This window comes from Gopherus flavomarginatus, unplaced genomic scaffold (assembly GCF_025201925.1).
Source record: "Gopherus flavomarginatus isolate rGopFla2 unplaced genomic scaffold, rGopFla2.mat.asm mat_scaffold_55_arrow_ctg1, whole genome shotgun sequence".
NCBI lineage: Eukaryota > Metazoa > Chordata > Testudines > Testudinidae > Gopherus > Gopherus flavomarginatus.
In genome coordinates this window covers 475,263-501,525 of record NW_026115116.1, presented here as the reverse complement: position 1 = coordinate 501,525, position 26,263 = coordinate 475,263, and the positions used below count along the sequence as shown (strand labels likewise).

The window sequence follows — 26,263 nt, the reverse complement described above, 5'->3', positions numbered from 1 at the left end:
TAGAGAGGGGCCCTGTCCAGTTAGTCCACCCAGTTCCATCTTTGGGGGCTGCCAGGCGAGGTCACACCAGCATCCCTAAGCCTGTCTGGGGAAGTCTTCTGAGGGTGCTACCTGGGCCAAAGCCTTCTACTCCTTGTCACACCTCTTCCTACTTCACAGGTGGCACCCCCTTCTAGCAGGCCAGCCAGCCCCCCAGCCACAGCAAGCTGCAGCAGCATGGAGTCTCACAGCTTCCCCCCTCCCTTTCCTGTTGATAGCAGCCAAGGGAATGCTGGGAATGTTCCTTCTCTGCTCTAAGGCAGGGAGCTGGTCAAGGAACTACAGCTCCCAGGGGCCCTATGGGGTCTCAGCTCCCCTACTGAATCCAGGCTGCTCTGAGGCTCCCTTTCTGCAGAGGGGAGGAAGTTACTGTTACAGGTCCCTTCAGAGCTTGGGCCTAGCACTATGGCACCATGTCAAATCCAAGTACTGCTCCCAACTCTATCCAGCTCTGCTGCTGGCCAGGATCCCTTCCCATTCTTTTTGTTTCCTGTCTCCCCTCCAAGGAGAAAGCTCTGCATTGTTCCTGTGTGGGGAACTGAACCCAGGCTGCCTGGGGTGAAAGCCAAGAATCCTAACCACTAGACCACATGGGACTTCCATAAACCTGTTTACATGTTCATATTCAATAACACAATTAAACGTAGCCATTCAAAGTAGCCATTTAAAAGAAGCCATTCAAAAAACTTCAAAAACAGACTTCAAAGAGAAATTGCAGAGTTACAACTGATCTGCAAACTTAACACCATTAATTTGAGCTTGAAGAGGGACTGGGGGTGACTGGCTCACTACAAAAGCAATTTTCCCTCTCTTGGTATTGACACCTCCCTGTCAATTACTTGGAGAGAGCCACATCCACCCTGACTGAATTAGCCTTCAACACTGGTTCTCCCCTTGTATGGTAACTCCCTTTACATCATGTTCCAATATATATTTATGCCTCTATCTGCAATTTTCACTCCATGCATCTGAAGAAGAGGGCTTTTTTACCCACGAATGCTTGTGTCCAAATAATCTGTTAGTTCTTAAGGTGTCACCGGACTCCTCGTTGTTTTTGTGAAATAAAAGCAAAATGCACTCTAAGCTGATCTTAACCCTTTCAATGCCCTTACAAACTTAGATGCTTCTCACCACAGGCCGGCTGGTGGCTTTTCAGCCAGGCTCTCCCCTTTCGTCAGCGCTTTCAGTTGCTTGGTGTGGGGGTGTCTGTAGATGTAGGTGACGAGAGAGACAAAGCATGGCAAATGTCTCTGCTATTTATCATGTCCTTTCTTCCCTCTTGGTCTTTGCTCCCCTTCAGAGTCAGGTGAGCATCACTGCGTCTCTCCAAGCAAGTCTGAGCAATTCCCCTGGGGTGTCCTCTTGCAGGTAAGTGATTGCACTGTAGCTTCCCTTGCTGAACAATGGCTGTTGATGGGTTGGTTTGACACCCTGTTCCGGGTTGTGGTTACTTTCCTTGCTGTTGTCACTGGGGATCTAATATTTGGGCTGACTCCCCCACCTTACAGCATAGTGATAACCACACTGCACAATTCTCATAACTTTACATATGCATTGAATGGTATATACATCTATGGGTAGAGAAATGACTTTCAGCAGATCATATCCTTTCCCCTGATCACACTTACAATGCATGCTTCTGTAATATAAGATCCACGATTATATGAAAATGAGGAATATGCGGGGTACAGCACACTCCCCCAAAGGTACAGAATGTCACACTGAGATTCTTATATTTTCATTTGTTATGTAACAGCATTAAGAGATCCAGTGACCTGACCAATTGCATTTTCAAGTGCTGAAAATGGCAAGCGCTGTTGGTCTCTCATTGTGCCATCAGCGACTGAAGATACGGTTTATGAGCCAGAGCTTCAAGGCGAGGGTGGCTCTGTCCACTGCCTTCCGTTGCGCTGCTGGGGTACCAAGTCCCTGGCGGTCAATATGTGAAGCTGGGAGAAGAGAGTGGGGTGGCAAGCGGTGGTAGAACTTTTGCCACCAGGGTCTAGCTGTCTAACTTCCTCTTCGTACTGCTGGGCCCCCGTTGCCTTCAGGTAACACAGGAACTAAGGCAGGAATAGGGTGAGGAAGCAAGTAAAGCCGAGCAAGGAAGGCAAAAGTTAATCTTATCTTCATGGGCAGCTCGCAATGACGTCCTTTTTCTGTGCCACAGCTGACAACAACATCCCAGACAGAAAAGTAACAGGCCAAAAAGAAACCTAGCAGCTGCTGAAACAGTTCAGCTGGGAGCGTGCTAGACTAACAGGCTCTTCTATCCTCCTTTATGCACGGGCGGGATGTTTTCTGAGAGTGCAGCAGTTCCTTTAACTGCCACGAGTCCCTCATTTCAGGCTATGCAGCAGGAAAAGACAGCATGGGCTTCTGCACCGAGTTGGCCCACCTGACCTTTCATTCTTCTCTTGCTCTTTGTCAGCAAGGAGAAGAAAAAGAAGCTCTCCCTCAAGCTGGAGTCACACGGGCGAGGTAAGGACGACTTCCTGAGTGCTGGCTCCAGTCCTCTGCCCTGCCAGCTGACCTATCGAGGGGCTACCACCACATTCTCTAGATTTGTCCATCAGTCTGTGCCAGAGTGAGCAACAAACCCAGTAGGTGGAGTTTTCTGTAGTGTAGTGGTTATCACATTTGCCTAACACGCAAAAGGTCCTGGTTCAAAACCAGGCAGAAACATGCTGGCTTCCTTTCCCAGATCCCCTTGTTATTCAGAAAGGGCACTCCTCCTATTGGCCTGTCCCTGGGATAACTCCAACCCCTGCATGACAGAGGATGCTGACAGCAGTGGAGAAAGCACCTGGTGTCAGGCTGGAGAACCTAGAGTAGTTAGGCCAGTCACCATTTGGAGGCTTGTGGCTTGGCCACCTCTGCTGTTGGAGGTTGGCCTATAGAGGCTCTCACTTCCTGCTGGGCTCCTTTGCGTGACTGGCCAAAGGAGGAAGTGAGGCAGGAATGGGCAATAGAGGAAAGTTGAGCTGAGGAAGGCAGGGAAGAAGCTGTGCGGCTAAGTGGGTTAGTAGAGCACCACCCTTCATTCTGCAAAGCCTGGGGAGGTGTGGTTGGCTGCTGGGAGGTAGAATCCTGTGCCTGCCTCTTGGCTTCCCAGGAGTGGCTACTTGCAGCCCAGGAGAAGAAGGGAGGTTCTGGGTGAAAGGAAAACAAGCAAAGCTGAGTCCAAGTGGAGAATGGCGGCTCCTTTATGGCCAACCTGGGGGCATGACTGATGGTTTTAGAGGTGGAGGCTGGGCTGGCTGTGAGCAACTGGGATCCAGGAAACCCCCACCTGCCCTTCTGAGGGCTGAACCCATGGAGGTGCGGTTGGCTGCTGAGAGACAGACCCCTGTGGCTGCCTGTTGGCATCCCAGGGATGGCTACTTGCAGCCCAGGAGAAGCGGGGTTCTGGGGGGAAGGAAAAGCAGCAATGGTGAGGCTGAGTGGGCTCCTTTCTGGCCGAGATGGTGGACTGTGGTGAGTCTGGGAGTTGCCTGTAAGCCATAAGTGGACGTAGTGCAGTGAAAACTGCTGCTCCATTCTGGCCGACCTGGGGGCGCCATGGATGACTTGGGAGTGGGGGCAGGCGCTGGCTGTGAGCAAATGGGATCCAGGAAGCCCCAGCCTGCCCTCCAGGGGCCGAGTCTTCTTCTCTCCTGCCATGGGGAGCCCGACCTTAAGCCTGCCCAGCATGTGCAGCAGCTCGAGCATTAAGCCTTCTGTGTGCATAACTGAACTACGCCTAGTGTAATAAGGTGTAAAGTTTAGATTGTGAATTTATCTTTAATTTCCATGGTAATTTACTTTGATCTTTTATTCCTACCACTTATAATCCTTAAAACTCCATCTTTCTGTAGTTAATAAATCTGTTTTATGCTCTACTTAAACTGGTATATTTTGCTTGAAGTTCTTGGGAAATCTCAGCTCCATTACAAGGCTGGTTCATGTACTATTCACAGTGAGGGAGGGGTGGACCCTGTGTAATAAACTCACACTGATCAGGCTTCTGATTAAGGCAAGATGGTATGATCCAGGGGTGCAAGGCTGCAGAGCTGTAGGGGGGGCGACTTTCTATCATTAGTGTTATGAGTGGCTGCAGAAGCATTCATGTAATTCAGTTGGCTGTGTCCCTACCTACGGATGTCTGTGTAAGTGCAATATCTGCCAGAGATTCACAGCTTGTCTCAGCATCACATGTGTGAGAGGGAGCCCAGGTGGTGGGACAAAGGGCTCAGGGGTCCCACTGTTCAGTTGCATGCCATAGATCCCATCACAGACTTTCAACAACCACAGCGGGTGCTCACTGAGACAGAGAGAGAGATGGCAAAATAGTGATATCCAGTGCCAGCAGACATCAAACTATCAGAAATTCTGTGAACAGAGAAGACCCTGCTAGTGGAAAATGGCTTGTGAGGTATCATTAGAAAACGCATAACCTACTGAATATTATCCTCCTGTTAAAATGTGTAGTAACACTGTATGTAAAATTGTGAGATTTTTACAGTATGATATTACTGAAAAAGTTACAGTTCTGGGGAACACCCACAGACCAGTTCCTCAGAGACAGCAAGGCAAACAGCTGGTCAAACAGCCCTTCTCCTGCAGGGGGAAGGTGTGAAGACATTAAGGGCTGGTCTACACTACGGGGGGAAATCGATCTTAGATACGCAAATTCAGCTACGTGAATAACGTAACTGAAGTCGAATATCTAAGATCGGATTACTCACCCCATCCTCACCGCGCGGGATCGATGTCCGCGGCTCCCCTGTCAAATCAGCAACTCCGTTGGGGTTGGTGTTGTTCCGGAATCGATATAAGCGCGCTCGGGGATCGATATATGGCAGTCTAGATGAGACGCCATATATCGATCCCCGAGCAATCGATTTTAACCCGCCGATACGGTGGTAGTCTAGATGTAGCCTTACATTCCATCACAGGGACCTATTGAGGCTGTTGTGGAAAACGACCACAGGATTAATATTTGAATCAGCTCAGCCTGAGGCTCTTTTCTTGGTTACAAGCACGCAGGGGGCGACAGCTATTGGAATACTGTTCCTGAGCTAAAAATCACACAAGCCTTTTACAGCTTAAAACCACAAACAATGACACATACGTTGCACGTTAATTTCCTTATTTGGAATATACTGCAAAATATGATGCAGGTCAAAAGCAAGCTGAACAATCAGTTTTCCATATTTGGCCTTTTCCTGTTATTTTTATTACACCTGGTGATATGGGAGCAAGACTCTCCATGTCTCAAGAAATGTCACTACCAACCTAGGCCATTTTCACATGCTGGGGTGCAATCCAGATCAGGCGAGGAGTTGTGTCATCTGTAATCCTGGGTGAGATTCAGTGTTCTGCTGCTGGAGCTCCCCTGTCTGGATACTCCCAGCCAGCGTTCAAGGACGCACTGAGTGTCTGTATGATAAGTAACCCTGGACTGGCAGCTCTGACTCCAGCCGCCTGCTTGTTACACCCCAAGCACATTCTGGTTTGGGTAGAGAAGGCTCAGGGTTTGAGAGAAGGCTGGGGGTAGGAAGCTTCTGTTCATTATGCTGGACCTAACCCCAGTTTTACTTGAGTAAAGAGGAGATATTTGACATTGTGTGATGCTGCTCCTGTGCTCTGTTCCCAAAGTGTTCTGCAGCAGAGGAGGGTCTCTAGTAGTATGTATGTTACTGGCCTATTGGGGTGATGCTGAAACAGGACAGGGTACAGATGGCATTGTGGGGGTGGCATGAACCTTCACTCTTCATTTCCCCTTCCAAGAACAGAAGGGGAAATGAATCCTTACCCAGCAAGACCATCGTCCTCATAGTTTCCCCTGCATGACATCTCTGTAGAGGGCTCTCTGAGTGGGGTCCAGCAGAGTCCCCTCTTCCCTGGAGAAATACACAGCCACCTCCTCGAAGGTCACCGGCCCCTGAAAGAGCAGGAGTCCAATACTCAGTACCTGCTGACCCACTCACAACCCCACTATTCACGGAACAGCAGCACCAGGGAAATGAAGCTCCGGGAGGCACATGTTAACAGAGTCCCACCCCACCTTGCTTACAGCAGCCAGGAGGCATCAGAGGGTAGAAAGAGAGAACCTTTGTGTCTCCCATCTGACAGACAGAAGCAGGGTCTTCACATTTATCACATAGCTACTAGCCAGAGCTTAATATAGGAGATGGGGCTGTCTCTGGACCCTGATAGTGGCTCCCTGGTAGGAATCCAAGCACTCTCCAAATAAAATATATGGAAGAAAGGGGAAGTCAATCATAAAGAATAGAAGTTAGAAGGTCAGAATTGTAGTGCCCATTAACAAAGGTTTAGAGAAAATAGAGCCTATCAAACTAACGGATATCCTTATTGGATGAGATCAAAAGTTTGGTTGCAGCTAATAGTATTGATGTAATATACCTAAACTTCCGTAAGGGACATGACTTGATTAGCACAATATTTTTACTAAAAAAAACTAGAATGATACAAAATAAACACGGCATACATTAAATAGATTAAAAACTCTGATAGTAAATGGGGAACCATGATCGAGTGGATTTCTTTCTAGCAGGTTCCTGCAGGGATTGGTTCTTGGCCCTGTGCTATTTAACATTCTATCCATGACTTAGAAGAGAGTACAAAATCATCACTGATAAAGTTTACAGTTGCCACAAAGATTGGGGTTGGTGGTAATTAATAATGAAATGTCAGTAGATTCAGGCTCCATCGCTGAGAGTCTGGGAAGTTGTCCCAGCCCTGGCTGGAGGGTTATTTCCTGTTCCACAAAGAGGGGAAGTTCCATTCCCAACTCCTGTGCCTTGAAATTAGGACCTATCTGACACTACACCCCCATATTCATCATAGTGGTATGATTATAATATGATTAGGACATAATTATGATCTATTTTGTAGAAGATGCATCATGTGTGGTGTCACTGGAAAAGTTCTGATTTGCTGAATATGATTATCCTATTTGTGTGCACATATCATGTTCGTATCTGAAGTTATGGATATTGACTCTGTATCTGTATTTCAAATGTGCTTACTCTGGGTAACACCCACAATGAGCCTTTCAGGTACAACAATGAAGAAGCCAGACAGTGCTGATGGCTCAACAAAGACAATGGACTGTGGAAGAGCTTAGCCTTCCTGTGAATGTTTCAGCCAGCCTATGAGTCATGGCTACTATGACTCAGCAGGGCCTGTGACCAGACCACATGACACTAAACTCCATTTTAGTACCTGTATTTTTCCACAAACTGGACTAGGAACTGAGTTTGGAACAAAAGGTTCCCACCATATGGAAAAGCTACATAAGGTGGGGTGTGACATCATCTCTTGGCCTCATTCTCCACACAAGAGAACTTCTGGAAACACCTGAGAAACAAAAACGGATGTGGGGGAAGTGCTGCTCCCAGGATCAAGAGATTTCTAGCTTGTGTATGGAAACTTGGGGGACTGCTTGTACCATCAGTCAGGGTGAGAAATTGCTAATTCAAATTCTATCCATCTAGTATGTTAGGCTTAGTCTGAGTTTTGGTTATTTGCTAAATAATCTGCTTTGATCTGTTTGTTATCACTTATAATCACTTAATCTATCTTTCTGCAGTTAATAAATTTGTTTGATGCTTTATCTTAACCAGCGTATTTTGAGTGAAGTGTCTGGGGAAAATCTCAGCTTGTTGTGCACATCTGTCCCATATCGAGGGGAAGGGGAACTACATTAATGAGCTTGTATTATAGAGATCCCTGTGCACTATAAGATGGTATCATTCTGGATTTATACTACAGCAAGTGTGCAAGGTTGGGGAGTGGGAAATTGGCTCTTGTCTTCTATCTGTCCTTGAGTGGCTTAGGTAACGCACTCAGGTAGCTTAGTTGGCTGCATGGCGCCACCTGCTGTTGTGTTGGGTGATAACAGGCCCTGGAGAGGCTGGCGAAATCTCCAGCAAAGCAGTGTGAGAAGGGCCAGCCCAGCGTGAGGGTTAGAGGACACAGCAGTTCCCAGAAGCTCCACAAACTGCCTCCTGGGGGTGACAACCCATCACGCCCTACACTACACAAGTCTCAGCAGGTTTGTCACATGCTGTCCCCTCCCTTTCTCCACCCGAGATATTTCCTGCTTCCCACCACCTTCTAGCAATTCCCACCCTCTTATGCATTTACTGCTCCTCAACCTCCAAGCAGAGCCCGCCACCCTGATAATCTCTTACCTGAGCCAGCTCCATTGCAGCCATTTCCTTGCCCCTGGGAGGACGAGATGATCTGCAGCGAAACATGGATGTTATTCTCTGGCCTGCCGGGGTGAAAAGGGCAAGGTGTGAGAATTCAGACTAGGCTTTTGTCCATTCCACAAGCCGATTCCCCCCAGCTTTTCCCCTGCTAATGCACATTCTAGGTTCTAGCACACTGTGAAGCACAGAGTGACCTTATTCCAGTACAGGCCTAGCCCCCTCCCACCAGGGTGTAACCCTCTGACACATGGGGAAACCCTCCCAGTAACAGTCTCTCTCTTACACGTATCAAGTTTGCGGACAACCACCAAGCTGGGAGGGTTGTAAGTGCTTTGGAGGATTGGATTAAAATTCAAAATGATCTGGACAAACGGGAGAAAATGATCTGAAGTAAATAGGATCAAATTCAGTAGAGACAAGTGCAAAGTACTCCACGTTGGAAGGAACAATCGGAGGCCAGAGAGAGCAGAAACAAGGAGTCACTTTGGGGATTCTCCCTGTCATTGTCCCCAAGGCAGCTGTCTCAGGTTTACAAAGGTGTTTCATGTTCCAGCCTTTATACAGTCTCTCCTGGGAGTGCCCCTTTCATGGACTGGGCCTAGTTTTAGTTTTTGGTAGTTAACAAGCTTGGTTTATTGTTCATCTAACCAGTATGTGTGGATTGAATGTGTTTGGAAACTCTGTTTGGGATAACAAGCTGGTGCATGTCATTTTCCGCTGATGAAATGACAGACTTCATATGAGCTTGGGTCGTTCAGTAGCGTGCTGGACAGTGCAAGATGCACATTTCTGGGGAAAGTTGGGCACTTGAGAATTTGCTGGTTTTCTCCTGAGGTGTAATTCATGAGTGGCTGTCTAGCAGCACTCAATACTGTGTAGCTGGGAGTGAGTTACATGCTGGAGACTGTGTGTTAATTGGCCAAGAGGGCTGTTCTCGCGGGAAAACAAGTGGAAAAGGCACCCCATGCTGGAGGACTGAGGTACAGCTATTTAACAGTCCAGATTGTACTCTGGGTAACATCACAGACACTCATTATGACAGAGCCTCTTACAACACAGAGAAAGTAAATCCATGTCCCAGAAATCGAAGACTCCAGACAGAGGGCAAGTGTCCCTGGCACTGCTTCTTGCTGACCAGAGAGGTTCAGAGACAGTGCGAGAATCCTGGGGAAGCTGGGAACAGGAAGCATGGGCTGGCGGGGTTCGGTGGAGAAAGGGAACAGGAAGGGCAGGGATATTACTGAATCCAGGATCTCAGCACTACTAGATGACAGGATAGCACAAAGTGCAGCCCATTGGAAAACACAATCCCAACTATACATACAAAATGATGGGTCTAAATTAGTTGTTTCCACTCAAGAGAGTGATCTTGGAGTCACTGTGGATAGTTCTCTGAAAACATCCACTCAATGTGCAGCAGCAGTGAAAAAAAGTGAACAATGTAGGAAAATAATTAAGAAAGTGATAGATATGACAGAATATCTCATAGATCATATTTGTAAAAACAGCAAATAAATCCATGATACACCCACATCTTGAATACTGCATGCACATGTCACCCCATCTCAAAAATAGAAATATTGGAATTGGAAAAGGTTCAGAAAAGGGCAACAAAAATGATTAGGGGTATGGGACAGTTATGCCAGACCTAACCCCCAGTTTCACTTGAGCAAACAGGAGATATTTGACACTGTGCAATACGGCTCCTGTGCTCTGTTCCCAAAGTGTTCTGCAGCAGAGGAGGGTCTCTGGTATTATGTGTGTCACTGGCCTATTGGGGTGATGCTGAAACAGGACAGGGTACAGATGGCATTGTGGGGGTGGCGTGAACCTTCACTCTTCATTTCCCCTTCCAAGAACAGAAGGGACAGGAACCCTTACCCAGCGAGGTCACAGTCTCATAGTTCTCCTGCATGACATCCCAGTAGAGGGCTCTCTGAGTGGGGTCCAGCAGAGCCCACTCTTCCCTGGTGAAATACATAGCCATCTCCTTGAAGGTCACCAGCCCCTGAAAGAGTAAGAGTCCAACACTAAGGACTTGCTGCCCCACTCACAGCCCCACTATTTGTGGCAGAGAAGAGTGAATCAAATGGAAGCTCTGGGTGGATCATAGTCAGGAGAGTCCCACCTCGACCTGGCTCAGAGTATCCAGCAAATGCCAGGGTGAGGGGATGAAGAGAGAGCCCCTTATCTCTCCCAGCATATCCATCACCCCCCTACTAGCCACTGACTGATACAGGAGATGGAGCCCCTAGCAGGGTCCAGGGAGAGCTCGCTGGTAGGATGCCCAACACCCTCCTCATTGTGAGGAGTGGGATATGAAGGGAGAGGCAGCTCCAATAAGCCTGACTCATGGGTGTCCCCTTTATATCTCACAGCAGCTGATGGTTAATGAGGTCAGGCTCCAGCACTAGGAGTCTGGTCAGTTTGACTAGCTCCATGTAGGTGGGTTATTTCTCTCTTCACAAATTAGGGCATTTCCACCTCCAAACCTCCTGGGTCTGTTCCTAGAATCTAGGCCACTTAGTAAATAACTCCCAGCAGGTCTGCCACACCCTGGCCTCCTCCTTTCCCCACGCTGTGAATTTCCTGCCCCGCTCCAACCTCCAAACCAGACTCTGCAAACCTTCCCACCTCTGGTGTATTTGCTCTCCCTTTCCTCCAGCAGGAACCCACCAGCAACCCCCCGATAATCTCTACCTGGACTGACTCCACTGCAGCCATTTCTCTTCCCTGTCCCACGCCAGGCTGGGATGAGCTGGAGCAAAACATTCTGCAGCCTGTCTGGGGGAGAAGGGCAGTTGTGGGCGTTTCAGAACCGGTTTTAGTTAATTTCACATCACAATTCCCCCAGGCCCTTTCCCTGCAGACAGACACCCTAGATTCTGTCATGCTGGGAAATGCTCAATCTGTTTATTACAATTTAGACCTGGCCCCTCCTGCCAGGCTAAGTCCACAGACACATTTTTAACCTCCCTTCTCTCTCCCCTCACCCCTTCTCTGAACACAAGGCTAGAAAAGAGCAGAACCAAAGGAGTCACTGTGGGGGATTCCCTCAGACACTGACCCCACGGCAGCCACACCCCAGCAGGGGGAATATGGAGTCAGGAACTGGCTTTTGCTCTGTCTGATCCTTGTTTTGTTCACTGGAAAGTGGTTCTGCCCCAGGATGCAGCAATACATGTGTCTGGGTGGACTAGAGAGCTGGAAATCTCTCCCCCACATTCATTTCTCCCACTGCCCCTTTCAGTCTCTCCTTCCCCTGTCCTCTCTCCCTGCCCCTCTGGCTGGGACAGTCCCATTCCTGGGGGCTTTGCTCTCCCATGGCTGGATTTCCTCCTGGCAACCGCTAATGGGAGGAGAAATGAGGTGGTGTGTTTGTGCAGAGTCACTTTCTTGCCAGACCCTAGGACATTCCCTGAGGTCTTTCAGTTACCTGGAGACTCTGGCTCAGAATTTAGTAGTAACAGGGCCCAGGACTGCCCTAGGGGGCTAGGACCAGCTGCAGAAAGTCATCCCCTGGGCCGGGCAGAGAAGAAGCTTTAATTAAGGTCACTTCCCAGCACAGAGCCCCACTGGGGGGAGCAGCAGCTGCCAAGCCTGGTCTCCCAGATCACAATGGAGGCTGCAGCATCTGACCCAGGAAGCTGAACCCCAATATCCTGAGCAGAGAGGGGACTGATTAACAACGGTCTCAATGACACCGGATTCAGAAAGAATGAGTTCAGAACACTGTGGAAAAACCATCGTGTGGCAGTGCTGACTCCCTTCCCACCTCCCTCACCCCGCAGATCTAGGACAAGGACTGGGGGCAAAAATTTTCCAAACGGAACCGAAAGTTCCTGCAGTTTTCAAAAGAGGAGAAAAGTAAATTCTGTGATTTCACACTAACAGTGTTTGCTAAGTGGACAGAAAGTTATCACAGTGACAGGGCACGTGACTGGGGAATGGACTTGGTGACCTGGTGACTAGGAGCCAGGACTCTGGTACAAGTTGACCAGAGAGAAGGATCATGGTTAGCAGCAGCCCCCAGACACCCCCTAGTACCCAGAGCCCAGCCAGGATCCCATCAGATATTCCCTGGGACGCAGCCCCCAGAGTCCCTGGCCAGGGACCCCAGATACCCCTCAAAGCCCCACCGGCCAGAGAACCCCACCACACCATGATTGCCAGGTTGGAATCACCAAGGGTTCCCCCCACCAAGAGCCCCCCAGCAGCCAGGGACCCCCTCAAGGGTCCCCCCCCACTGGGAACTCAGTCCCTCACTGCCTGCCTAGAACTTCCCCCACCCTCCAGAACGATCTACCCTGACATTTGCCTGGGACCCCCTCCTCTGCCCAGTGTGACCCCCTGATGCTTTACAGTGCGACCCATCACTCTGCTTCCCTGGCATGCCCTCACCTAGTGCCAGGGATCCCCTCCCCCAGCTCTGTGCACTGGGCATGGCAACAAACCAGGAACCAGCGGGGGAAGCACAGACAGAGCCCCTGACACAGAACCAGGCTCCCTCTAACCCTCTGTCCCGCCTCCCCAAGAGACACCCACCCCCACTGTTCTGCAGCCACCAGGCCCCCAGCGATACCCACCTCCAGGACCCATAGCCTCAGGGATGGGCACATCAGAACCACCACCCCCGAAAACCCCAAACCTCCACAACCCACCAACCTGACTAGGGTACCCCTGCCCAGCCACCCAGAGGCCTCCCCCTACCACAATGCCCCTTCAGCTGCAATCTCCCCACACAGACACCTTCCCTGCCCCTGCAAGTGTTACCTCACAGAGTGTGAGAAGTGGCTAGAAAGTTAACACCACCTCCTGCTGGCCAGTCACACAGGCAGAGGGAGCCTGGGGAGTGCTTCTTTAACAGGAGAATGGAAGGCCTGGAGGGCAAGAAAGATCCACGGGCTGTCACTAGCAAATAATGGCCACCATGGATCCACCCCAGAGGCGGCTGCATCTTAGCACATTGGGAAACAACCCATCATATTCAATTAGAAATAAAACAACTAGAGAGAAGTGGGGCAAATGTTTGGGGTATTTTATATCAGTCTTTGACACACGCAGAGAGAACCCTGTCACAAACAACATTTGATAACATGAGAGAAAACCACCAAGATCGGAGGGGATTTGATGTTGCTATTAAATAACTAGTGGAAAAGGGGGGACTGTTGGACTGGATTTTATATGACTGTCCAATACATAAACAGAATGTGATGGTCCCCACCCCGGCCACGGGGCAACCATTCACGTGAGCAGCTCAGAGCCCTTCGAGGAGCTGATTTAAGGGCGGGGGGGAGCTGGAAGGCTCCCTGGACAATGGAAGGGGGCCGCAGGGGAATTGGGAAATGGGGTCTGGGCAGTCTCCATGGGGGATGTGCTCCTCCCTTCCCTTCCCTGCCCTGGCAGAGAACGGGAACCTCATCCCATCCCACTCCAGTGGGAGCCATGTTCTGGGGAATGACCCAGGGCAACAATTTCCCACCCAAACAAGGACAAATCGCTGCAGATAAAATGGGTGGGAAAATCCACCCCCCATCGGAGAGATTTTAAATTGACATTTGAGAAGTATGGAGAGAAAAGGGAAAATCAGAGGCAATTAGAGAGCTGATCATTGGGGGGGGGGAGGAGAATCTCCCTGGATTTTATAGCCACGTGTGATAATGAGAGAGAAAAGGGGAAATCTTGAGAGAATGTGTGTGTGGAGGAAGTGGCAAAAACAGGGACAGGATCCAGTTAACTCACCTCCCTCCCACCCCGGGAATGTCCTGGCTGCACAGAGACAGATCTACACCCCCCACCCCAGTGACCTCCCCCCCCCTGCAACTCCGGCTTCTCCTCCCCCTTCGACACCTCCGCCCTCACACCAAAGGGGGGGGCTCTGCCAGCGCCTCACCCTGAGCTCAACTTCTGCTCCTCCCCCCAGCCCGGATTGTGCCCTTTAGCCCCCCACGAACCCTGCCTCCAGCTGCCTGACCCCTGACCCCCGCCCATCAATTTCCTGCTCTGCGCCCGCCCCTCCCACGCTCCCTGTCACTCCCCCGCCCCGCTCCAGCCCCGCCCCCAGCGCCCGGCGGAACGTTACGGCTGGTCCGGGTAGGGGGAAGGGCAGCGGCTGTTACTGGGCATGCGCAGTGCCCGGGAGTAGCACATTGCTAAGGAGAGGGATTTAATACACCGCCCCCCCCGCCTGGCCCGGGGTCCGCCCCTCCCCCCCACACGACGGCCGGGCCCCGGCCCCCCCATCCCAGCGGGGCGGGCGGGCGGATCCTCCTGCAGCTCCACTGGGGCCGAGGCGCGTTCAAGGCTTCTCCCAAGCTCCCTGGGGCACAGTCACTTTCCTGCTCCCCAGCTCCTCTCATTCCCCAGGGGCTCCGGGTCACAATGTCCCACCGCCCTTCCCCCGGCTGCAGCTCCGGTTCTCCCCTCCCGCCCCCGCCAGCCACACCAAGGGGAACCCCCGGGCCCCAGTCTCTGTCCCCACCTGGATCCCAGCGGGGCCGGGGGCAGATCCTGGCTGCAGCTGAGAACAGCGGCTCGGGCAGCTCCAGCGCTGCTGGCAGCACGTGGAGAACCAGGAAGCAGCTGTTCAGCCCGGGCTCCGCGTCACAATGTGCCAGAGCCCCGCCCCCAGGAGCTGCCCCGCCCCCGGGCTGTGCCAGAGCCCCGCCCCCAGGAGCTGCCCTGCCCATGGGCTGTGCCGGAGCCCCGCCCCCAGGAGCTGCCCCGCCCCCGGGCTGTGCCAGAGCCCCTCCCCCCAGAGCTGCTCCGCCCCCGCTCTGTGCTGGAGCCCCGCCCCCAGGAGCTGCCCCACCCCTGCTCTGTGCTGGAGCCCCGCCCCGAGGAGCTGCCCTGCCCCCGAGCTGAGCCAGAGCCCCGCCCCCAGGAGCTGCCCGCACCTGGGATGTGTCAGAGCCCCGCCCCCTGGAATTTCCCCATATTGGGTCTCTGAGCTTTGTTCTCCTGCCGCCTTCTTCCCAGCACCCCCTGCTCCCTTCCTGTGTCTGCAAACACCCCCCTCCCCCGGGGCCGGCTGCAGTGCTCGCTGAGGCTGACTCCAGTGGCTGAAGTTGCCTCCATCTCTGCTTCACCTGGAGGGGGAGAGACAAAGAGAGGAGATGGTCCCAGGGTGTGAAACCAGAGTCAGGGGGCAAGGAAAGAAGGACTGTTTGGAAAGGTGGGTTTTTTTTGTGGGGGGGGCTGAGCCAGAGGGATTCAGAAGAAGTTGGGCAGCAGAGGCTCAGGGAAATTGAGGGGAACCTCCTGGGTGTCTCAGTGTTGCCCAGGGTTTGTACAGCACCTTGCATAATATGGGGTCTGATCTCAGTCATGGTCTGTGCAGCACGTGGGAGCCCTGATGTCTGTTTCCTGATCACAGGCTCTGGGAATGGAGAGAGGGAAACCTCAGCACCTGAAGGTTAATGCAGCCCTGTGTGCAACCCCTGCTAGGGTGATCCGACAGCAAATGTGAAAAATTGGGATGGGGGTGGGGTTAATAGGCACCTATATAAGAAAAAGACCCAAAAATCGGGACATCTAGTCATGCTAGTCCCTGCTGTTCTCATAAGGGGTCGGCTTAGAGAGGGTTGGCTACACTTGCAGCTGTCCAGCGCTGGGAGTTAAAGCTGTCTTCCTACAGCTGTTTAGGGAAAGCGCTGCAGTGTGGACACACTGACAGCTACCAGCACTCTGTCATGGCCACATTTGCAGCGCTGTTGGGAGTGGTGCATTATGGGCAGCTATCCCAGCATTCAAGTGGCTGCAATGTGCTTTTCAAAAGAGGAGGGTGGGGTGGAGTGTGACACGGAGCGTGGAGGAGACAGAGCGAGTGGATTTTTGGAGCTGACACTGTGTCAGCTCCCTGCCTGGCAAGTTCAAGCCTCCTCCCCCACCCCTCTCTCATTCACTAAATGCAAATAGCCGCCTTTGTTTTTTTCCTCACAGACCAGATAAGCCGCTGATCCAAAACAGACCCCGCCTCCCCCGTGCCCACCCGGCTGCTTCTCTCCTCAAGCAAACAGCCGCTGTGGGTGTTCCAAAGGGATCCCCCTGCCTCTGCTCATTCACTGCAAACAGTAACTGTGTTTGGTTTTTAGATAAGCAGCTCTGGGAGTCTTGAGCTCACAGCAAAGCAAACAGAGGCATCACACCAAAACAAAGAGCGTTATCTCTACTTAAAAGCATTATGGGAAGGTTCCGGAGGTCAGTGACAGCGTAGTAAGATTAATCACTGTTTACACTGGCACCCCAGCGCTGCATCACCAGCTCTGTTCTCTTTATTCCTCTGGTCGAGGTGGAGCACATGCAGCACTGTAGCCAGGGAGATACAGCGCTGTATGTGCCTTGCCAGTGTGGACAGGGAGTAAGTTACAGCGCTGTAAAGCCACCACCTGCACTGTAACTCTCCAGTGTAGCCAAGGCCTGAGTTGTAGTAATAATAGCAGCCAAGAAACCGGTGGCACCTTCTAGACTAACAGACGTATTGGAGCATGAGCTGTCGTGGGTGAATACCCACTTCGTCAGATGCAACAATAGTCCCATATGGGCTAGTGGTCAGGATTCCTGGTTTTCACCCAGGTGGCCTGGGTTCAACTTCTGGTGTGGGAAGAGTGCAGAGCTTTTGCCCAGAGTGGAGGCAGGAAATGAAAGGAACAGGAAGGGATCCTGCCAGCAGTGGAGTTAGACAGTGTAGGGAGGGGACCCCAGAAGTGGGGGTGGGGCAGTGGTTGTGGGGAGATGAGGGAAGGATCCCAGCAGTGCGGGAAGTTGACAACCTGGAGAGCACAGGCCTGGAATGGGGACCTGGAAGAGTGAATGTGTCCCTCTAAACCCATCAACTGCAGACTAGGCAGGCTTGGAAGAATTGTGTATTTGTTAGTAAATGTCAATTTCTGTGTAAACACACAACCCAATGGCAAAATATTTCCATCAATAATCATCAAAATTGACAGATGGGCAAAGTAAGAAACATGCTGCTTGGGAACTTATCATGTTGTAGGAGCAGCAGTGATCTGTATGCTCTGTATAACCTGTATGCTCAAAAGGTCTGTTAAACTCCCCCAGCTTGTGTCCTTTCCCGCTTTGAATGCCTGTGAAGTGGCTTTCCCACTCTCCTTTGTACCTCCAGTGAATGCCCTTCACCCGGCCCATCTGGCCAGTGGTTCGCTGTGTTACATTCTATTGCACCTCAGGGAGACTGATCTTCATCGCACCGCCCATCGCTGCGCTGTGGGACACTTACCTTAAAGGATCCTGTCATCTCCACTGCCAGGCCTGTCCTGGGAGCGTCAGTATGAGTGTGACACCCTCCCCCATCCCTTCTTTTGAGCTTAGCTATCAAGCTAATAAATGTGCTGCTTTCTGCCAAACTCGGGGGGGGGAGGGGCATTATTAGTCCTCTCTAAGCTTACTAACTGACCCAATTTTGGGTAACACAAGCAACATTGTTTGATCTGTTATTGTACCAAAGGGGGAGATGGTTGTCTATAAAAGTGGGTGAAGACGAAATGCCTCTGATGAGAATGGGATTTGAACCCATGCAGGCAGAGCATAATGGGTTAGCAGTCCATCACCTTAACCACTCGGTCACCTCATCTGAGCTGTCAAAAAATGGACAGGAGGAGAAATCTAAGGCCGGCAGAGATAGGGACACTAAGGAGTTTTTAAATACTAAGCGAAAGCAGGGTCTGAATGAGCTCCCCTCTCTCACCTAGTGAGGAGCTGGTGAAAGACTTCAGGAACAGACCGTGTTTGCATAGACACACCTACTCTGCCTAGCTATGCAGCATGATGGTGCCGCTTCCCCAAAATGACCAGTTTGGGATGGTCTTGGGTTACAAATGACTTTAGGATTGAGTGGAATGAAATGTTATTCTCCTTCCTGTATGAGTGAAGGGCAGCAGAACATACCTAGTCCGTCCTGATGGAGGGGTAGGTGAGTGAGGAATAACTTTTATTGGACTGCAGAGAAGTGATTGAGGACGTCACCCTAAACCAGTGGTCCCCAAACATTTCACATTGTGCCCTCTTAGCCATGGCTGTGGCCCCTCGGAAGCCACGGTCAAGAACCGGGGCTGGGAGGAGTGGGGCTGTTGCTTGCTGGGGTGAGGGGTGCGGACAGGGGAAAAGGGGTCGACGCCGGGCTGGGAGCCAGAGTCTCAGGCTGAGGGTGGGTTTGGGGAAGAGCTGTGGCAGAGTGGTGCTCCCTCCCTGCCCTCTATGTGGGCTGGCTCAGGTCCTGAGGTGCCCCCATGAATGTTCCTCTGTGTCCCCCTAGGAGTCGCACCCCACATTATGGGGACCACTGAACCCTACTCGCTAAGCCGGGGCTAGTGATGCCAAACCCCCGGGAAAGGGAGAACAAGTGTGGGGGCCCCAGCACCAGAACCATGCCCCTACCTTCTGTCTGTGGCTCTACCCCCTTCCACCTATGGCCCCATCCACTGTCACTTCTGTTCCACCCCTTCCCCGACCAGCCCCACCCTATCACTCCTTTACCCCTGCCCCGCTGTGGCCCTGAGACCAGAGAAGCTCTGTGCCCCTGCTGCAGCCCCCGGGCTGTAGCAGGGAGTGGGAGCTCCTCCAGCCCTGGGGCTGACATAGGGGAGACTTCTCCAGGGGGACCTAACTTGGCCAGGGCCCCTGATCATGGGCCCCACTGTCCCCTTGGCAGTGCAAGGTTTGGGGAGGCTGAGCCCCCTTGTCATAAACAGATAGCTAAGGGTTAATGTTCTTTTACCTATAAAGGGGTAACACCAGTAACCTAAAACACCTGACCAGAGGACCAATCAGGAAACAAGACTTTTTCAAATCTGGGTGGAGGGAAGTTTGTGTGTGAGTTCTTTGTTCTTTGTCTTGTGTCTGTGGCGTCTCGGCTATGAGAGTGATTTTTCTATCTCCTGCCTTTCTAATCTTCTGTTTCCAAGTTGTAAGTACAAAGATAATAAGACAATAAGATTATATTGTTTTTTTTTTGTATTTACATGTGTGTAGTTGCTGGAATGTTTAAACTGTATTCTTTTTGGATAAGGTTGTTTATTCATTTTTTTCTTTTAAGCAAATAACCCTGTATTTGTCACCTTAATACAGAGAGACCATTTTTATGTCCTTTTCTTTCTTTTTATATAAAGCTTTCTTTTTAAGACCTGTTGGATTTTTTCTTTAGTGGGGACTCCAGGGAATTGAGTCTGCAGCTCACCAGGGAATTGGTGGGAGGAAGAAGTCAGGGGGAAAATCTCGTTGTGTTAGATTTACTAGCCTGACTTTGCATACCCTCTGGGTAAGGGGGAAGAGAGATTAGCTATCTTGGTACTTCTATTTCCAGGACTGGAAACAGGGAGTCGGGAGTCCCTCTGTTTAGATTCACGGAGCTTGCTTCTGTATATCTCTCCAGGAACCCAGGGAGGGAACACCTGGAGGGGAGGAGGGGGAAGGGAAATGGTTTATTCCCCTTTGTTGTGAGACTCAAGGCATCTGAGTCTGGGGGTCCCCCGTGGAAGGTTTTGGGGAGACCACAGCGAGCCAGGCACTGTATAAATCCCTGGCTGGTGGCAGCTTTACCAGGTCCAAGCTGGTAACTAAGCTTGGAGGTTTTCATGCTAACACCCATATTTTGGACGCTAAGGTCCAAATCTGGGAAAAAATGTTATGACGCCCCTCTCCCCTGAGCCTCCATTACGAGCCGCCCAGGCTACCACTGCTCAGTGTGTGGCCAGTCTCTGTGTTTTCTGCTGCTCGTTCTGGGGAGCCTGGCCGGCCTTAGGGGTGGTGCCCCCCGATAGCCGCCCAGGGCTCCAGGGGTCAAAGGGCACCGTGTGGCAGTGCAAAGGTGCTCACTGCTCTCCCCTGCCCCAATGCTCCTCCATGGGTCCATAGAGGTTTGAGGGGAGTAAGGAGCAACCCTATGTGCTCCATGCGTCCTGGTCACTTTTCCCACTTGGGCTGTGCTGTGAGGGGAGCATCAGAAGCTGCTGCTCTCTGCCCTCCCGCTACGCAGCCCGGCTGAGGAAAGTGACCTGGATGCAGGGAGCTCGGATGATCTCACTTCTTGCCCGCACATCCCACAGCCCCTAGGGGTGCCCAGATGAGCAGTGTTCCAGGGAGGAGTGGGGGGCAGCAATGCCAGCTGCTCCATGCACACAGGTCAGTCTCCCCATGTGGGTGCAGGAGGGAGTGCAAGGGTTTCTGTGATGCCTATTCTATCAATATCGTCACTCAATACCAGGCACTCAAATTCACCAGTCTTAGTACTTAGACGTTTAGCGTTTGTATTTAAGCACTTCTAAAATGTGTCCCATTTTAGCTGTCTGCTATTACATGATGTAATTGAGGGAGACTCTTTCATTTCACTGTTTCTCATCAGAACCTACCTGTACATTATCATCTTCCATCCTCTCCACCTTACTAGGCTATAGAGAATCCCTGTGAATAGTTCCTCTCCTAACGGATGTCTCTGTCTGAACCCTGTGCTCCTCAGCGCCTGTCGGCTTTCCCCAGCTCTGAGGCTGTGTCTACACCGTGCACCTTACCACGGTGCAGCTGTGCCACTCTAACCCTGCCATTGTAAGGTGCGCTGTGTGGCCGTCCTTATCGCTGAGAGAGAGCTTCCCCGGCAACAAAGCCAAACTACCTCCAATGAGGGGCAGGAGCTTTGTCACCGGGAGCACAGCTCCACCTATGATGCGCTGTTCACACTGCCGCTTTTCATGGCTCAAATTTTGGCATTCGGGGAGTGTTTTTTCTCACCGCAGAGAGACAAAATTTTTAGCAACAAAAGCCGAAATTAAAAAAAACTCCTCTGCAACCTATTTAATTTTACCTTTATACAACCTTTATACTGCCTCCAGTTCTGGTATCCTCATTTGAAAAAGATGTTGTGAAATTGGAGCTAGGGCAGCAAAGAGCCACCAAATGTTCTGAGGGCTGGAGAAACATGCCTTCCAGTGAGCTATTGAAAGAGCTCAACCTGTTTAGCTTATCAAAAGAAGATTGAACGGTAATTTCATTGAAATGTTGAAGGGCCTTAATGGAGAGAAAAGATTGGGTATTTACGGGCTCTTGAATGGAGCAGAGAAAGGCATAACAAGACCCAATGGCTGGAAAGTGAAAAGAGACAAATTCATATTACAACTGAGGCACAATAGTCAACAGCGAGGATGATTCACCACAGGAGCAAGCTACCAAGGAAAGTGGTGGATTCACCATCTCCTGATGTCATTTAATGAAGACTAGATGCCTTTCTGGAATGTGTTTGCCCCCAAAGTAGCTGTTATGTCATACAGGAGGCCTGTGATATGCAGGTTAGATGCTCTAATGGTGTCTTCTGACCATGAAGTCGACTAATTTCTGAAAAACTGAGTGTAGCATTGGGAGCAGCGCCTGATGTTTTCCTGTCTAGCCGGCTTGCTGCCTAGAACGAACGCTCCTTGAGTGGGGTGATCCACAGGGAGTAGCTCAAACCTCCAAAGTGCCTGGCCAGGGGCAGGACATTAGCCCAGCAAGGGAGGGGTGTGGCAGTGACATCACAAAGGCCGTTTGCAGGACCTCAGACTATTGGTCAAAGGTGGTGGGGAGGTGGTGACCTCACAGAGAGATGCTGACATCAGCCAGGCAGGACAGGGGCGAGGGGCCAGGGAAACCTCAGAGACCTCTGTGGCTTTGCTTCAGCACGTTTCCTTCTCCAGGTCTCTCTTTGAGGACTGAGAGATTATTTGGGGTCATGGACGTGAGCGCCAGGAGGAACCTCTTCCGAGTTTCCTCCTTCCCTTGTAGTGATTTTACTAGAAAACAGCCGTCCCTGTTTAGAAGGTAAGAGCCTCCTGGAGGTTTGAAACCTGTTCAGTCTTATCTATCTGGTGACAAGTGAATTCTAGGCATGGAAAACACGAGCTTAAGGAGGCAGAATTTTATTGCGCACCTGGGATTTTGTCCCTTAGAATCGCTGGGGACATTAGGGTTTGTCCTTTTTGTTTCACCTCTTCCTCCATCCCTCCCTCCTCTTCTTCTCTTGCTTCTTTTGTCCTTTCTCCTGTTCCCTTCCCAACAACAGGATGGAGGTGTGTGTGTGTGTGTTGCAGGGAAGACCTCTGCAGCTCCCAGTATGGAAGGTCCACCCAAAAATGTGGGACTGAAATAGTGCTCGGGCAGTGATCCCCACCGGTGACCTGGGCCATCGTTTGGGCTCTCTGGTGAGAACCCTCAGCCTCCCGTCCTCCGTCTCTACCCTGATTGGTTGAGCAGGGGGATGTTGACAGGGAGGAGACTCAGGTCCTTGTTGTTCTCTTTTAAGATCAAGTAAATAAGTCAGAACCAGTTCTATCTTTGATTAATTTTGCTGCTTCTCTGCATTAATTGTCTCTGAGCAGTTGATGATTCCCTCTAACATTGCAGTTCTCCTCAAATACTTGCTGAATAATTACTGTCACTGTTGTTGGTCTGGAGCTCATCTGAGAGCACAGTATTCAGGTCATTCAATGTCTGAAATTCAAGATCCGATGGTTTGTTTGAAAATCAGGGCTCTTCGGTCCTATTCCCAACACTGCCTCTGACGGGCTGTGTGACCTAAGACAAGTCAATTCTCCTTTCTCAGCCTTAGCTTCTCCCTCTTTCAAGTAGGGATAATAATGATCCGCTCTTACCTACCTCATGGTGGGTGAAGGATGTGGATCCATTTGGGAGTGTCACTAGAAGTAGTGCATAATATGAAGTTTCCCAGATTATGACATAATAGATTAGCTGAAATCGTCTATTTTATTTGTATTTTTTTATTTTGAAATTGTTAATAGTAGCAACGACTTAGCTCATATTGAAGCATCTTATCTAATGGTTGAGATGTAAGTGTCTCCTCTTTGTGTGCGAGGAGACAATTTAACACACTCTGACAAAGAGGAGATGCTTTTGTTTTGCAACAAAATATTTTTGCAAAGATCTTTCATCCCACTTGTTATGATTTTGAGAAACAAACTGGTTTAGTCTAAATGGGATTTTCGGACAGAAACGGTTTGAATGAAATTTTCCCACCATCTCGATTCCTGGGCTCTGGGGTGTTTTCATCTGTTAGAACAGGAGTCAGAACTGGTTGCTTCTCTTTCTGGCTCTGCCATCGCCTTGTTGTGTAGGCCTTGGGTAGGTCACTTCCCTTCTCCATTCTGTCCAATCGGAACAGGAACAGTTCTCGAACTATGGGCAGTTTAGAGCCCAAGTGAGATAAGGGGTATTAAAGCCCTCTGTGAAGGAGAAAGGGGAGTTTCACAGTGTTTAGCACCACGGAATTCTAACGTTTGCTAAAATGTCTAGTCTGTGGAAACAAGAAATGGTCGGGGCCAAACTTATTAACCACTGCCTTTTTAAAGCCCATTCAAAGATGTGAGTCCCTATCTTTTAGGTACCTGTGGTTCTTTGCCAGCAGCAGAGAAGAGGTTCCTGCCTCCGTTTTTGTGGCCTTAACAAACCAGGTGTTGTGCCCCAGTTCTCGTCTGAGACCCCTGAAAAAGAACATCTTCCCATCCATGAACGAGACAGGACCTATCTTTCAAAGGGGAACAAAAAGACCTCTGGGACTTACAGACTAGCTAGCCTGACTGCCATAGCTGGAGAGATCCTGCAATACATTCTTAAACACTCAGTTTGTCAGCAGCACCTACAGGATGATTTGGTTCTTATGACTAGTGAGCGTGGAATTGTCAAGAACAAATCATTCCAAACCAAACCTCTTTCCTTCTTTGGCAGGGTTCTGGGCCTGGTAGAGGTGAGTAAACAATAGATGGGATCTAGCTTGGTGTTACTAAGGCTTTTGACACAGTCCCATAGGACATTCTCAGAAGCAAACGAGGGAAATGTAGTCCAGCTGCAATCAGTGTAATGTGGGTGCAGAGCTGGTTGAAAGCCAAGACTCCAGGAGCCCTTCTCCATGTTTAGCTGCCCAACGGGGAGGGTGAACCTAGTGGGTCTGGCAGGGATCAGTCCGGTGTCAGGTACTATTCTATATTTTCATGAATGATTTGGAAAATGGAGTGGAAAGCATGCTCCTAAAGTTTACAACTGACACCAAGCACTTTGGAGCACAGGATTGAAATTCAAAACACCCTTAACAAACTGGAGACTTGGTCTTCTTGAGCCAAACTCCATGGTTAGGGCTCTCTCTCTACACTGGGCTGAAGTGAAACCCCAGAGCCAAGCACTCCTCCTGGGCAGTGAGCTCCGACCTTGAATGGTCAGATGCTGCTTAACACTGTCAGAGCAGCTTTTGCTGGGGGATTCTCCCAGCACTTTCCAATAGCGGGAAGGTATGAAATCCCCATTTGACTGCTGGGGACAGAGCCCGAGAGTGGGGAGCAACTTGCCCAAAGTCCCCAGGAAAAGGAAAACAACCAGCAGAGGAACCAATAGGAAACCCAGCAATGGAACTCAGGAGTCCTGGGGGTGTGCTGTGGTGACCAGATGTCCCAATTTTATAGGGACAGTCCGAATTTTGGGGTCTTATCTAGGATCCTATTACCCCCCACGCCGTCCCGATTTTTCACACTTGCTGTCTGGTCACCCTAGGGTGTGCACATGTGTGGGTCCCAGCTGCTCCCTGCCCCTCTCATTGAAGCAGATGTGCAGGGTTACTGCCCTGGGAAGTGCAGGGCACCAGTGGATGTGGGGTTGGCTGGAGGTAGGGTCTGGCTTCAGGCAGGGCAAGGGCTGCGTGGCTGGCTGGCTTCAGGCAAAGGGGTGCATCAGGGGTTGGCTGGAGACAGGGCAGGGAGGATGCGGCTGGTGCAGGCAGAGCAGAAGGTGCAGGGCTGGCTGGAGACAGAGGCTGACTGCCGGCAGGGCAGGGCAGGGGGTGCAGTTCTGGCTGCAGGCAGGGCGTGGGGCAGGGCCGGTGCAAGGAAGTTTCATGCCCTAGGCGAAACTTCCACCTTGCACCCTCCCCCCCCCGCACCCCTGACCTGAGGTGCCCCACCCGTGGCAGCTCCCCCCTCCACCCTGAGGCTCCCCTCTTGTGGCAACACTCCTGCTCTGCCCTGCGGCACCCCCCTCGCCCGAGCTCACCCCTGCTCCGAGCACGAGCACCCCGAGCACGCCGTGGCCGCTTCACTTCTCCCACCTCCAAGGCTTGCGGCGCCTAAGCCTGCCAGGCAGTCAGGCACCCTCCTCTGAGCCACAACAGCCCTGACAGTTGACAATAGAGGCACCTTAACCCCTGAGTTCCTTCAATGTGTCCCCCTCGGGGGTCCAGCTCCGATCACCAGATACTCGGGGTATGTCTATACCACCTGCCGAATCGGTGGGCAGCGATCGATCCAGCGGGGGTTGATATATCGCGTCTAGTGTAGATGCAATACATTGAGTGCTCTCCCCTCGCCTGCTGTACTCCAGCTCGGTGAGAGGCGCAGGCAGAGTCTACGGGGAGCTGCAGCAGTCAACTCACCGAGACTGTGACATTATAATTGTTAGGCCTGAATAAAGATATAGCAGACAAAACCAGGTATGCCAACCTGACCAAAGTCAGGCTAACAGAGGTTTGTGGGTAATCCCTGAGTGGAAAACACTGAGAAGCAGCAGCATGTCTCACAAGCGCTGGGAAAAAGTGAGATAAGAGAGAAGCTGCATTCCTGGCATAGTACCAGATGTGCTGTGTTCGGGCAGCTCCTTCGAAGAACTGATAAGAGTCCTAGTTTCCCAGCCTCCCTGGTTTTCTTCTTTGTTTGTTTTTAACTCCCCTACATTTCTAACTTTAGGCATGCATGTATACTAAAGGTGTCTAGTTTCTAGTTGTTAGAAGAAGGGGGTGGGTTGCTCCAGTGAATAATTTATGACGCGACGGAACTGTCTACATAGGCTTATACTAAGATGTAAAGAGCAGGCTGGTTCTCTCTGGAGACGAGCTGCTCTCTATTGATGCGTGCACTTGTCAATAAAGAGCTTTTGATCGGACCTTGCTGGTGTTGCCTGTCTCTCTCGCGGTCAGACAACGAACTTTGCCGTCTGGGTTAGAGTCCCTGACATAAGTATAATCT

At 50.9% G+C, this 26,263-nt stretch overlaps 1 protein-coding gene and 1 non-coding gene across 2 annotated transcripts in view; both read right to left on the bottom strand.

The window, feature by feature from the left end:
* Positions 1-5,854: 5,854 nt before the first annotated feature.
* LOC127042550 (zinc finger protein 558-like) overlaps positions 5,855-26,263 on the bottom strand; it is a 91,563-nt gene continuing 71,154 nt past the window's right edge. Inside the window, exons 2-5 of the mRNA XM_050935914.1 lie at positions 10,962-11,041; positions 10,143-10,269; positions 8,241-8,323; positions 5,855-5,965 (exon numbers count right to left, since the gene is read on the bottom strand). Coding sequence (XP_050791871.1) covers positions 5,855-5,965; positions 8,241-8,323; positions 10,143-10,269; positions 10,962-11,033 — 393 coding nt within the window. The 5' untranslated portion in view covers positions 11,034-11,041. The remainder of the gene's footprint in view (positions 5,966-8,240; positions 8,324-10,142; positions 10,270-10,961; positions 11,042-26,263) is intronic.
* Positions 17,772-17,853, bottom strand: TRNAS-GCU (transfer RNA serine (anticodon GCU)). Its single transcript has one exon. It is a non-coding gene; the product is annotated as a tRNA-Ser (tRNA).